This window comes from Monodelphis domestica, chromosome 4 (genome assembly GCF_027887165.1).
Source record: "Monodelphis domestica isolate mMonDom1 chromosome 4, mMonDom1.pri, whole genome shotgun sequence".
Lineage (NCBI taxonomy): Eukaryota > Metazoa > Chordata > Mammalia > Didelphimorphia > Didelphidae > Monodelphis > Monodelphis domestica.
Window position 1 is genome coordinate 154,443,635 of NC_077230.1, and position 15,110 is coordinate 154,458,744.

The 15,110-nt window shown below is 36.6% G+C and overlaps 1 protein-coding gene across 40 annotated transcripts in view; it reads right to left on the minus strand.

Moving 5' to 3' along the window:
• The window catches only part of NEB (nebulin), a 232,512-nt gene that overhangs the window by 152,027 nt on the left and 65,375 nt on the right, over positions 1–15,110 (minus strand). For all 40 annotated transcript variants that reach the window (XM_056793863.1, XM_056793864.1, XM_056793853.1 and 37 more), the window contains exons 37-45: positions 14,587–14,898; positions 12,883–13,089; positions 10,094–10,198; positions 8,942–9,049; positions 6,901–7,212; positions 5,345–5,551; positions 4,109–4,213; positions 3,632–3,739; positions 1,718–2,029 (exon numbers count right to left, since the gene is read on the minus strand). In XM_056793863.1, the coding sequence (XP_056649841.1) occupies positions 1,718–2,029; positions 3,632–3,739; positions 4,109–4,213; positions 5,345–5,551; positions 6,901–7,212; positions 8,942–9,049; positions 10,094–10,198; positions 12,883–13,089; positions 14,587–14,898 (1,776 nt within the window). The remainder of the gene's footprint in view (positions 1–1,717; positions 2,030–3,631; positions 3,740–4,108; positions 4,214–5,344; positions 5,552–6,900; positions 7,213–8,941; positions 9,050–10,093; positions 10,199–12,882; positions 13,090–14,586; positions 14,899–15,110) is intronic.

Below are 15,110 nucleotides of genomic sequence, written 5' to 3' on the forward strand. Positions count from 1 at the left end.
AACAAAACAGAATACATTATAGTTAATGGCTTCCATTTTTGTTTTCAAACAATAAAATGTTAAAATTCAATCATTTTAAACATTCAACTTCCATTCCTTTTTTTACTATATCAAAAGAGACATCAAATCCTGGAAATGGAAAAAGATCAAGATAACCTAAACCACATTCCCTGCTCCCATTTTACTGATGAGAAAACTGAGAATCAAGGAAGTTAAGTGAATTTCCTAAAGTCATCTAGAAAACAACAAAGCTTGGATTTTATCTCATGTTATAATTTTACTAAGTTTAGGGTTGTTGTGTCAGTTTCCTTTCACAATTATCTTAGAGAGAAAAATGCTATTCAAATGCAAATAGAAAATAATTTCCTATAGGAATTTTATCTCTGAGTCACAGTTCCCTAGATCATAGCTTTTGAGCTTGAAAGGGACCTTAGTGGTCATCTCATCCAGGCCTTCATCTTAGAATTGAGAAAACTGAGTCCCAGAGAGGCTAAGTAATTTCCCCATGGTTATATAGGCAATGAAATGGGGGAGCTGGTATTTATACTCAGGTTCCATGAATCCAAGTTCAAGTCTCTTTTTTGTGGTACAGCACTCTGTTGAGGAACATTCTCTCAAACTAATTTACTTCTAGATTTTACAAGCAACTTGGTTTCTATATCTTGTCACCCTGAATATATTCCATTTTTTAATCAAACTTCAGGCAGCCTCTTGGAAGCCATTCCCCCACCCCACTCATCAGTCTGTCACTACATACCTTTGCTTTTTAAAGACCTCACAGCTGTTTGGGGTAAACGGGGCTTTTCCCTCAGCTCTGACTTTTGCCTTGTGCACATTGCACTATATCTATTTCTGCTTGGATAGTGTATGCCCTCTCAACCCATTTCTTTCTCTCTGGCCCAGGTAATATGTACTTCCTAGTTTTAGTCTTTTTTCTCTTATGTGGCACAGTGGATGGTACTCTGGGCCTTGGATCAGGAAGGTCCAAGTTCAGAGCTGACCTCAGACACTTATTGGCTATGTGACCTTAGGCAAGTCACTTAGTCTTTATTCACCTCAGGCTTCTCAACTGTAGAATGAAGATATTAATAGCACCTACCTCCAAGAGGCAGGCATTCTGAGGGATCAAATGAAATAATATTTATAAAGTGCCTAATAGATAATATTTGGCACAGTGCCTGGCATATAGTAGGTACTTTGTATATCCTTCTTCCCTTTCTTTTTTTCTTCGTTCCTTCGTTCCTTGCTCCCTCCCTCCCCCTTCCTTCCTTCCTTCCTTCCTTCCTTCCTTCCTTCCTTCCTTCCTTCCTTCCTTCCTTCCTTCCTTCCTTCCTTCCTTCCTTCCTTCCCCCAAACATATAAGCAAATGAGTAGTCATAAGTGCTGAGTTCTCTATCTACATGCCTCTTTCTATCTTCACTGGTATCATTTAGTATAATCTTTCTAATAGCTGCTCCTATACAAATATATTTATATATAATCTACATGTTATATATACATAATACTTTTTACTATCTGTGGAGTGCCACAGCAACATTAGAAAATGTCACAGTCACTGTTCATTGCAAAAGTTGGGGCAATATCAGGACAAAGAGCAAAGATAATCAGTAACATTTGTTTTCCTGCTTTTCCTCTTCCTCTTCTCTATGGCCGTGACTTTCAAAGTATTCAAGGGTCCCTGAGTCAATATGCACAAATACTTTGGTCTTTCACTTACATCGCTCTGGATCTGCATCATATTTTTGGCTAACTCAAAGCTCATGGAATCTGGCAGCATGTTGTACGTGTGGATCAAATGCCTATAGTTGGTATTGGTAGCCACTTCCTGTGATTTCTTTGCTGCCACAACGCTGAGCATGTCCACTGGAGTGTGGAATGATGTCTTTGACTTCTCATAGCCCTTCTTGTATTCTCGGTCAGACTGCATTTTAGCCACTTGCATGAAGTGCACTAACTTGGGATCATCTTCAAGGCTCCGGAAGCCAATGTGCTTCCCTTTGGCTTTTTCATAGGCTTGCTTGTACTTGTACTGTCACAGGAAGGAGAAAGTAGGACAATGATAATGAGTAAGTGAAAAGAACAGGTTCCCATAGCCATATGGTGGCTACCATTTTAAAATGTATTTGGTTTCAGCTGGTTTAAAATAAGCAAAAGAGAAGCTAAATAGAGATGGATTAAGAAATAAAAGATTTCATCTCAAGTTTCCTCATTAGCCCCCAAAAGTTCAGTCTACATGAGGGAAAATGAGCTCATTTAGAATCCCCGTAACTCAAAAATGAAGGCAGACTCAAGATGCATAATTTCTTTACATGCGTGTTAAGAAGAAGGAATAACTGAATTAGGATATTTGGATATAAAGGAATACTATTGTGTCATGAGTCAGTTTTGGAGGCTTAGATGAACTGATGTAATAGACCCAGGAGAATACTTTTTACTGGAACTATGATATATTGTAAGAATGAACAACTTCAAAAGAATTAAGGACTATTATTAACATAAAATGTTCGACCATTATTCTAAAAGAACAGCGGTGAAAAATGCTACCTACCACCTGACAGAAAGGTGATTGACTAAGCAGAATAAGACATATTTTTGGACATAGCAAATATAGGAATATGTTTTGCTTGACTTTGTACATTGTTATGAGGATTTTCCCAGTGGAGAAGGGAAGAAAAGTAAGTGCTTATTAGTTTTTTTGAAAAGTTTCATAAAAATCCTTTAAAAATTATTTTCACCCTGCTATCTACTTATCAGGAGACTCTCCCGAATAATTGTCCCAAAGAGCATCTTTAGGCTCTGGAAATGTCCAGGTCATTTGATTCTTGAATCAAAGCTGTAAATGATGCCCTTTTAACTAATACTGTAGTTTGGCTTGACAGACCAGTGTGAATTAAATGAGAAATTCCTGGGAAAAATTGGGTTAAAAAGATTTAATTCCTTTCCTCAGTTGTTTGATCAAATGAGGTAAAATATGTATAGTGTTTGTAACCCTTCAAATACTATAAAAATATAAGCTACTATTATAATTTCACATTTATGCTAAGTAAAAAAATAACTCAATTAGAGTCCAAAGGCATCAAAGTTTGTGCAAAGTTGCTAAGAAAAAAGTTTTAGAGAACTGACCACAATGTGTTTAGAAGGGCAACTGAGCAAAACTACTGAATTCCTTCCATTTTCAATAAGGGTTATGCAGAATGGAGGCCCCTTCAAGCATAAATAATACGTTTGAATACAGATCAAAGTATATTATTTTTCATTTTATTTTTTTCATGAGTTTAAATTTTTTTGGTCTGTATTTTCTTTTACAACATATGGAAATGTGTTTTGCATGATTACACGTGCATAATATGGAAATGCTTTGCATGGTTTCAAATGTATTACCTCTTTTAAATTGATTACCGTCTCAGGGAATTGGGGAGTGGGGGGAAAGTAACTCAAAATTTTGTAAAATAAATGTTAAAACCTGTTTTTAAATGCGATTGGGAAAAATAAAATATTATTAAACTGTTAAAAAAAAGGATAAATAGTGCCCAGGTGTAGAATGAAAGCAATTCATGAGTCATTTAAGCCTGTTACATTTTACACTGATTTTGTACTTCTATCTTAATTAAGGCTCAGTAAGAGTACTTACATCACTAGCAATGTCTCTAGAGGATTTTGCAGCCTGTATTGAGATAGCATCTGGCCTCAGGTCATAGCCTTTCTTCTTAGCCTCTTCCCAGCCAGATCTGTAGAGTTTCTAATCCACAAAAAAGGAAAAGAAGATAATTTTATTACTCAGGCAAGAAAGTCATTCTTCACCTGCCCCCCCAGGATTGATTAAAAAATCAGGTATAAAACATGACAATGACTAACTATGTGCCTCTGTGGATTGAGAGCCAAGCCTAGAATCAGGAGGTCCAGGGTTCAAATATGGCCTCAGACACTTCCTAGCTGTGTGATCCTGGACAAATCACTTAACCCCCATTGCCTAGCTTTTACTGTTCTTCTTACTTCAAACCAATAAAGAATATTGATTCCAAGACAGAAGATAAGGAATTCTTTAAAAAAACACAATGGCATGTTTTAATTGAAGACTGAGTGTCCTTTTTTGACTTTATCTACTTACATCACTCATGGTAACTTGGTTTGCTCTGGACAATAGAATTTCTGGAGTGTCAGGCATAACGTGGATGGTAGTCTTGTCTTTGTTCCATTTCTCAGTGTAGAGTCTCTGCAATGAGAAGATTGAAGTACTTTAGAGTGAGAAAAACTTGAGAAGTGATCCCATATGGAGGATCCCAGAAAATAAGATTTATGCACAATTAGGTTCTTGTGGTTTTCTGTTGATTCGGGATGATTTAGCTATTCGCAATATTATGCTTTTATTGGTGGGGGAACCCTACACTGGCATGTATTAACAGGAATGCCATTTATTCTTGTTGAGGACCCCTTTTTAAAATAAAGGGTTGGGTACTATCTGTTCTTTAACTCAGAACTTTAATAAGGACATTAAGGAAATGCTGAGGTTGCACAGTGAACTGCAAAATGACTAAGAACATGGTCTCCAAGTAACAAGTTAAATGGATGAAGATCAGTGATCCTGGAGAAGCAAAAATGATGGAGTGATAACAATTTTTAAAAAAATAAAGTGATGCTTTAAAAAATATTAATTTATAAACCAACTAGCTACTCCTTTTATTCACCCAGTAACATTAAATATAACATTAGAGGAAAGTGGAATAAATGGCAATAGTAGGAACTTGGCATAAATTGCTACAAGATGAGTGAATTGTCTGGCCTCATCCCCTGTGAATCCACTTTCACTTGAGCAACAAATCCATTGATTCATGGTACTGATCACCAATGTCTGCCAAATTTCATGGTCCTCTTTTGGCTCAATTATAGACAATGGTTTTTAATTTAGCCATAGTTTAGACACAGAGAAGATGACTAATAATTGATCTAAAGAAGAGATTTCTAGTAAGAATCAAGGAGTCATATCTTTTGAAATAGAAGGATTCCTAAAAATCCTGTGGACCAACCCTCACATGTTATAGATGAGAAAATTGTGACCAAGAGAAAACTATGGTCCAAAGTCACATGGCTAGTAGACAGTAGGACTAAAATCAAAATATTGGGCCTCTGATTCTTGGTCAAGTAGAAATTCTAATGCACCAAGAAAGAGAATGGGCCCAATTGGCAAAGTTTTCCTTTGTACCAGTGGATTATTAGACCCTGAAATTATTAAAATCATGGAATCCCCTACTATAAAAACTTTAAGGAAAATGATCTTATCATCTGATAGAACTGCCTAGAAAAGTTATTTGAAGATTCTGCTTGATTATAAAATGTTGGATTTTACCTTGTTCATTGTCAGCTTGTTATTTTTGTTAAGCACTTGTTCCATAGCATCCATATCATAGGTGAACTTCAGTTTTTCTGGATGTTGGCGGTACTTCTTCTCACTGAGAATCTCTCCAGCTCTTTTTGCTTTCTCCACTTCCAAGGATTCTGCTGGCACCCACCCAATTCCTCTCATCCAGTTGGTGAAATCTGACTTATAAAGATTCTAGAAAACAAAAGGGAAACATCCAGGCAGGAACAGTCAGAATTTGGGCTTCTTTCCCTGAATGATTTATTCATTGTTGCAAATACAATGGGAGCAACCTACTTTCTACTCTTTGGGATCACTTGAATAGAACATATATTTGCTACCTAGGAGAGTTTATGGGGTCATTCCTTTTTAGCTTTCAATTATACTTTGTTGGGGAAAAGAGAAGAAAAGCTAAGAAGTTGTTTTTTTTTTATGAATCAAAATGATTTTTAAAGAGTATTGAGTTGGTTGAGTAGAGTTACTAGAAGACAGACCTCCTCAGATGAACCTCAACTCCCAGAAGCATTGGTGATGACATGAAGAATAGCTGTCTAATATGTTTCAAATCTCCCTTTCATGAAGGAGATTTAATGATAAACTGGCAGAGCCAGAAGAGATTTTAATGTTCTTCTAATCTAGTCCTCTCACTTTAAAAATGAGGTAGCTAAGTACACAGAATAATATAAACTTATTCCTAAATCTACCTTTTATCCAAGAATTAGCTTTATGTCACTCAGTCAGGTAAGTATAGAGATTGGATCTATGATTTAATTGCTATAAGGAAATTCCCTCTGCCAATGCAGATTGGTATCTCCTTTGCAACTTGGAATCTTAGAGAGTCGCTCAGGACAAAGGGATGTTAAATGACTTACCTAGGGTAACAGTCAGTATATGTCAAAAGCCAGACTTGAAGTCAAATCTTCTTGGCTCTGACTCCAACTCTCTATGCACTATACCACATTGCCTATCTGTATTCTGGCAGAATATAGCCTAAATGAATCAACTGCTTAAACTGATCCTTTACCAATCTCTGGAAACAGACAGGAGCACTGAAAAGGAGCTTCCTCAATAAACTTTTATATAGAGTTCATGGGATTCCGACTCCTTCCCAACTATGGCAAAAGAAAATTTAATCCTGATTATTTGGACTAGATAAGTTACTGGTTTATACAACCCCATACCTTTCCAGTCTTCTTACAGGGTACATCTTGCTCCCTTCCATACACACAAGCCAACTCTTTAATCAAGTGACAGTGATCTCCTTGCTATTCCAGTAATAAGATACTCCATCTTACAATTCCAAGTATTTTCCCTGGCTATTACCCTACTTGGAATTTTTTCCTACACATCTCCATCTCCTGGCCTCCTTGGTTTCCTTCAAATCCCAAGTGAGAGACCCATATTCTGCATAAAGCCTTCCTTTACGCTATTAATTCTGGCACTTAGCACAATGCCTGTTTATAGATGCACTAATATATAACTAGTAGGTATTATATTACTAGTTTATATATAATCAATTAGCAAGTCCATTGATTAATACATACATCACTCTGGATCTGCATTGCATTTCTGGAATGCTCCATATTCAGGGCATCGGGCAAGAGGGTATAATGATGGATTGGCTGTCTGTAGTTGGTATTGGTAGTAGCTTCCTGAGACTTCTTTGCAGCTATCACGCTGAACATATCCAAGGGTGTATGATACCTGGTCTTGCTGGCTTCATAACCTTTCTTGTATTCCCGGTCTGACTGTATTTTGGCCACATTCATGTAGTGGACCAGTTTAGGGTCATCCTGAAGACTAAGAAATCCAACTTGCTTTCCTTTGTCTTTCTCATATGCCTCCTTATATTTGAACTAGAGGAAAGAGAATAATAATGAAAGTGTCAAAAGGATATAAAATATGTCTCTCTAGCAAGAAAGTATTAAAATGTAAAACATCATTCTTTTGGACTCACTTAGACATCAAATCCAGACTGGATTAGAGAAACATCTACATTTCTAACATTTTAAAAGAAATATAGTTACATACAAGTACTTATGATAACTGAAGTTATAGAATTCTTTACCAGTAGATGACCTTAGGGGACTTGCATTAATCAATAGAAAGAAAAGATATGTAATTCATGAATGAAGTATATAATTGCTCATTGACTGATTGAATAAATGGTAGTCTTGAAAGTTTGAGCTGGCTCTCCTAACTATTTTCATTGGCTCCTTTGATGAGTGTGCTTGTACTATGAATTTGTGTATTCTATGCAGAAATGACATGCTTTGTAACACTAAATCAGTCTATTCCTTCAAGTAATCACTGAAAGCTCAAATTGTTGATATGCAAATTAATGAGGTTCCCTCTATTTAACAAAAAAATAACCTACTAAAATAACAGTAAGAATATGACCTATATTCAGCAAACAAATTAAGACTAGAGCCTCATTATTTAAACCATAATTCATTCTCTTTGTTTTGCTTTGATTTCACCATAAAAAATTCTGCAATTTTCTTCCTACTGTAGTCCATTCTTCATTTAGTCATCAAAGTGATTTTTCCTATAGCTCACATCTAAGATGCTGATTCTATATTCTCTTCTCAATAAACTCCAGTGGCTTCCTATCACCTCCAGAATTAAATATAAAATCCAGTATTTGGTATTCAAAGCCCTTCATAACCTGCTCTCCCTACCTTCCCAGGCTTCTTACAGGGTACACCTTGCACCTTTCCAAGTATCCCTGACCCCATATACAACATACTCTGTGATCTATTGTTGGTCACCTCCTTGCTGTTCCACTAACAAGATCCCCCATCTCATAACTCCAAATATTTTCCCTGGTTCTCCCCCATGCTTGGAATTTTCTCCCTCCTAATATCCATCTCTCAGCACCCCTGGCTTCCTTCAAGTCCCAAGTGAGACTCCCATGTTCTGCATAAGACCTTTCCTTACTCTTTTTAATTCTAGCACTTAGCACAGTGTCTGGCACCTAGTAAGTCCTATGCAAATGTTACTTATTATAGTGTCTTCCATCTGTTGATTATTTACCATTCATTCTGTATTTCTTGTTTGTACATAGTTGTTTGCATGTTGTATTGCTTCCCTGATTAGACTGTGAATTCCTTGAAAATAGATAACAGTCTTTTACCTTACTCTGGATAAGAATTGATTGGCATAGCCCCTACAATATAACAGGTGCTTAATTAATGTTTGTTGGCTGATTTATTGACTTGCCATAATACAGTCTTTGCCACTGCTGAAATATTTCTTTGTGAGAATTACACAAATTCATATTTTTCCCACAATGAAATCTAAATTAGAAAGTGCATAGAGAGTTAACAGGAATAATGATCATGGGAATTCCAAATATTTCACAGCTGAGAAAATATCAAAATATTTGCTTTGGTTAAATTGACCTATAAATCAAAAGTGATGCTGTTAGAAAATATTGGCAATCAAATATAAACTCAGATGTCAGAGAACATATTTATGTGACATTTCCATTATCTTGGTGGAAGAGTATAACTTAGTTGAGTAGACCTTTACATAGTATAGAAAGATATAGAAAAGAAGAAAAATCCTTCAGATTATACTTACATCACTAGCAATATTCCTTGCAGCTTTTGCAGCAAGTAGTGGAATAGCATCTGGCTTTAAGTCATAGCCCTTTGCAAGTGTCTTCTTCCAGTCTGCTTTATAATGAGCCTTAAAGAAACAGAAGACAGATTATATTCTGCAAACCTGAGAAATGAACAGGATACAAAAATTCTCTTACAAACAATGGATTATAGAGTCATTGATTTCCAGGTGTTAGGAACCTTAGAGGTTATCTACTCCAATCCCATCATTTGAGAGATGAAGGAACTCTGGTCCCAAGAGCTTGCAAGACTTGCCTCAGATCACACAGTAGTAATGGAAATGGTCTAGATGGGAAGTCAGACATCTAGACCATTTTCATTAAGAGAATTCAATTATGTCATGGAAACTAAAGTAGCATTTTATGCCTTTTATTTTTAAATAAGAAGGAAATTGGTGTACTTAAAAAGCCAATATAAGGATAGGAAAAGGGGCTAGATCTGAGATTTCATTAGTATAGTGAACTTATAGATGTGGAAAAGCCTTTGCAACTTTTAGTCTTGAAAAGTTCCCCAGAACACTGAGAAGTGACATGCCTTCTCTGCTCTAGGTAAGTTTCTAACAAACCATTTTCAAACTACACTCACTTTCTTCTTGGCTTGATATTGTTTTCAAAGAGGGATTTTTTTCAGCCCGGAAAAAAGATGTCAGGGTGGTGGTGATGGTAGTAATAATTTAAATGTAAAACAAAACATAAAAACAACCCTTAAAACAGTTTTTAAAGGTTAAGATGAGCCTTCTTTTAAAAAATGACTATATGACGGTGAGCTCCTTTGAGGAAGAGATAAAGAAAAATTACATTTTATCCCAGATTAAGTTTCAGGAATAATAATTCCTAACTACCACTGAGTGCTACTTTTGAGGGTACATTAAATACTTGGAGTAGAAGAAAGATATAATTTTCTTTGTAAATCTCTAAAGACAAAACTCAAAGATCCACTTCCTCTAGTCCTATAGTTCTATGCTAGAGATTTGCTTTTAAAATCCTAAAGGTTCAGTACTTGGTCTTAAGAGTTCCCAATGTGTAAACTTAACATCACTTAGGTTGAGAAGAATCACATGAAAAAATCTCAGCTAAGCCAACATTAAATCAATAGCATTTTAAGTACTCACATCACTCATGTTGAGAGCATTGACCTTGGCTTGAATAAATTGAGGTAATTCAGGGTCCAGAGTATATTTGTGTTTTATTTTCTCTCCTTCCACCTTGTAGTTCAACTGAAAAGAAAAGAGGAAACATAAAGCACTTTGTATAGTTCATGGCCCATTGGCTTCATGACATCCCAATAAATACTTGCTATTATTTACATGCTGCTATTGGGGTTCTAATGGCCTCTGCTAGTGGTTCTTGAAATGTGGCCTTGGGAGCCCTGGGAGTCTTTGAAACCCTTTCAAGAAGTACTTGGGGCCAAAATTATTTTCATAATGATACTAAGATGCTTTCATTTCAAATGCAACACCTTTTGATAGATATAAGCCATATAAATCAAAGTCCTATGAGAGGTTCAGGCTATTTGAGGATAAGTGTCCAATGACATAATAAAACAAAAACTATTATTTTGTAGCCATTTGAAAATGCATGATATGGAACTACATTGTCCAGTGTGAAGTCAGAAAAAAAGATAGTATTTCTTTAGTTCCCACTCATCTGTGATACTAAAGAAAAAGGGTTTCTTGTTCAGCCATGTCTGAGTCTTCATGTCCCCATTTGAGGTTTTCTTTTCTTTCTTTCTTTTTTTATTTTTATTGTCATATGAAATACACTTCCATATTGGTCATTGTTGTAAGAGCAAACTCATACACAACCAAAACCCCAAAATAAAACCAAAGATCCACTGATGTGAAAGATGACTCAAAAAGTTTTTTTTTTCCCCCCTAGGGGGCAGCTGGGTAGCTCAGTGGATTGAGAGTCAGGCCTAGAGATGGGAGGTCCTAGGTTCAAATCTGGCATCAGACACTTCCCAGCTGTATGACCCTGGGCAAGTCACTTGACCCCCATGCCTAGCCCTTACCACTCTTCTGCCTTGGAACCAACACACAGTATTGATTCCAAGACAGAAGGTAAGGGTTTAAAAAAAAAAGTTATTTTTCTGGAGGTGGAGAGCATTCCCCACCATGTCTTTCAGTCTTCTCATATGGAGTTTTCTTGGCAAAGATATTGGTGTGGTTTGCATTTTCTTCTCTAGAACACTTTACAGATGAGCAAGCTGAAGCAAACAGGGCTAAATGACTTGCCTAGGGTCACATGGCTAGTAAGTCTCTGAGGCCAGATTTGCACTCAGGAAGATGAGTCTTCCTAACTCCCGGTCTGGCATTCTATCCACTTTGCCAACTAACTGCCCCAAGAAGGAGGTAAGGCAATTAAACTCACAAACTCCAAACCTGATTGAAAAAAATTTTAAATTCTTCTTAGTGTGTACTTCCTTGGAAATTCTTATAAGAGTGATTTGGTATCTTCAGAACTGGCTGATCTGGTGTCCTCCCTTTATGTCTATTCCCTACTCTCTGATAGAGGTGTTAATCAATATTCAAATGGACAAATGGCAAACAGTAAGATAACAAAGGCTAAAGAAAGAACCTGGAGGACAATACCAGAGTTATTGAGAATAATAACAATAGTAATAATCAGTTGGTTGTTGTCCTTTGTGCTAAGAAGACTAAAATATCATCACTCTGTCGGGTCAGGGACTAGTGTTTTGGACTGCAGCTGATGAGACCAATAGAAGCCCAGAAGGCTCTACACAGGTTGGGCACAAAGAGCTCAAATGGACATTGGGGATGGAGATGTCTTTAAATTTGAAGATCTTATGTTTCTTTTGAGCTCCTGCATTTCTGCTTTGATGGTACTAAGAGTTAGAACTAAAATTGCTGAGCACTTTCCTCATAACAACTGCACAGTATAAGTAGAATAAATAATATTATCCCCATTTTCAATTGAGAAGCCTGAGGAAGAGAAAAGTGAAGTAACTATTCCTGTATCTTGATTATGTTAAAATGTCTAGTCAATGCCACAATAGAAAATATGGGCAAATTAATTTAAAAATTAGAAAAATACATATTTACTAAATTGAACTGAATTTTTAGTCAAAGAGAATAACTATCATTCATTGTAAAGATTGTTGGGTGTAGTGGTGGAGGCCTGCAATCCCTAAGGGTTACCTGAGCCTGGCACCAAAATGGTTAGTCTCCAGAGTTTGGGAGGGGGTGAGGGTTAGGTGGGATCAGGTTGCCTAAAAAGGGTGAAGTGGTCCAGGTCAGAAATGGATCAAGTCAATGTTTCCAGGGTTATGGGACTGGGATTGGGCTACATTATTACCCTGGGTGAGATGGGGACATCTAAACTTTAAAGAAAAAGAAGGAAACCATTTTGTTCAATAAAGTGTCCTTTCCCCAGATCCTTAAGGTATTATAATATAGTTATATATGGAAAACAGCACTAAGATCCCTCAAGGTACACTGAGTCCTGGGAGAATCATTTCACTCCATAGTAAAAAAGTATTTGACTTGAGACAGTCAAGGGTGACAATAATATTTTTGTCTATTAGATATTTAGGTGAGAAGAGCTCAGAGCTTTCAGGACTTGGCAAATTGTCCTCTTTGAACTTTTATTTTTCCCTCAGTAGACTCTGCAATATGTTGTGTGAATTCCCTCAGCTCTTCTGCTACATGCTCAAACTGCAAAGCCACTTCAAAAGGAAAATATTTTCTTTTCAGCTTTGATAGCATTTTTTTCCCTTGTTGGCATAAACATTCCCTCAGAAGCTGGAAGCTCTATCTTAGAGCTCCTGAAGCTAAACATTTCCTACTGCAGAATGGTGCGGCAGCATGACCTGAGGTCTTAAGCAGAAGTCAGCATTTTGGTCACCAAGTACCATGCACACTTGTGAAAGCAAACTACTTACATCACTCAGTTGCTTTGTATTTTGCTGAGCCAAAACCATGCCCATGGAATCTGGCACACTTGTGAATTTGACTGTGTCTGGGTGCTGTCGATACTTCCTCTCGCTTATTGCCTCTCCAGCCTTTTTGGCTTTTTCAACCTCCAGAGAACCAATAGGGATCCAGCCAATGCCTTTGAAGAAGGTGTTGTAATCGTCTTTATACACATTCTACAAAAGAGAAATCTTATGTGAGAAAACATCACAGAGAATAGTGAAGGAATGTTTCTAAAATCTACCATTCTGCCCAGATGAAAGGCATGATAAGAAGCTCCAGGATGCCCAACATTTACAGTCAGTTAATGTCTTGACTAACTTTGGCCTGTACTAAAATTCTGATCTGGGTCTAGAAGTGAAGAATCATCACTTTCCAAGACCAAAGGACAGTTCTTAGTAAAGTTAATTTCCTACATTAACAAAAAATCTGTGCAACATTTGCTTATGGAAGAGCTCTTTAGTGCACAGGCACAAATCACAATCAAGACTGTCTTCCTATTTAGCTAAGTAGTGACTCATCTCAGAAGTGCACACAGATGAGAACTTGAATTCAAGTTCTAAAAAAATTAAACAACCTTTCTAGATTTCAATAGTTTTTTTTTAATTTTTAAACATTATTTTATTTGGTCATTTCCATACATTATTCACTGGAAACAAAGATCATTTTCTTTTCCTCCCCCCCCCCCCCCCTTTCCCTCTCCCATGGCCGACGCACGATTCTACTGGTTATCACATGTGTTCTTGACTCGAACCCATTTCCCTGTTGTTGGAATTTGCATTATAGTGTTCATTTAGAGTCTCTCCTCAGTCTTATCCCCTCCAACCCTGTAGTCAAGCAATTGCTTTTCATCAATGTTTTTACTCCCACAGTTTATCCTCTGCTTGTGGTAGTATTTTTTAGATCCCTGCAGATTGTTCAGGGAAATTGCATTGATACTAATGGAGAAGTCCATCACCTTCGATTGTGCCACAGTGTATCAGACTCTGTGTACAATGTTTTTTTGGGTCTGCTCCTCTCTCTCTGCATCACTTCCTGGAGGTTGTTCCAGTCTCCATGGAATTCCTCCACTTTATTGTTCCTTTGAGCACAATAGTATTCCATCACCAACATATACCACAATTTGTTCAGCCATTCCCCAATTGACGGGCATCCCCTCGTTTTCCAATTTTTGGCCACCACAAAGAGTGCAGCTATGAATATTCTTGTACAAGTCTTTTTCCTTATTATCTCTTTGGGGTACAAACCCAGCAGTGCTATAGCTGCTATAGATTTCAATAGTTTTTAAAAATTATACTGAGATTATACTTTCAAGAAAGCCATTCAAAACTTCCAGATTTATAGTTCTTTATCTCATTTCTTAACAGGAAATTTTGGATTACTATAATCTTTTTGTGATTGTAGAAGGGTAGAAATTAATTAGCTTTTACAGCTAATGAGATGTAATCTACTATTTGATTTACATGATTATTAAGGAGAAAAATGTCCCCTATTATGAAGAGAGAAAAAAAAAGCTTTGGAGTTTTTTTTTTCAGTTATGCTCATTGATAATAAAATATCAAACTGTGTTAAGACCTCTTAGCGTAGTTTGAAGTCAAATACAGAAGAAAAATTATAGCTAATTAAATGACTAAAATAAATGCCATGGAATTGTAACGCTTACACATACTTACATCACTCTGAATCTGCATCATATTCCTTGTAAGTTCAAGATTCATAGCATCTGGCAGGTAAGTGTAATGGTGTATTGGTTGTTTGTAGTTGACATTGGTGGCAACATCCTGGGCCATTTTTGCAGCCGTGATGCTGACCATGTCCCCAGGCGTATGATAGCTAGTCTTGGTATTCTCATAGTTCTTCTTATATTCACGATCAGACTGCAGCTTGGCCACATTCATGTAGTGAACTAACTTGGGATCATCTTGAAGGCTTCTAAAACCGACATGTTTTCCTTTTGCCTTTTCATATGCTTCTTTGTATTTATACTGCAAAAACAAGTGATAGTTATCAAATAGATACATTACCACGTAAGGTAAGGTTGTATCATTCAGATGCAGAGAAAAATTCAACCTGTGACTGTCTTTTTAGAGGCAACATGAGAAATGCCAGACCAGACAAAAATATGATTATAATCAATCCTAGAATATTCAAGAGTTTTACAGATAAATCCCGAACCTGTTTTTATTCTTTACTCTAT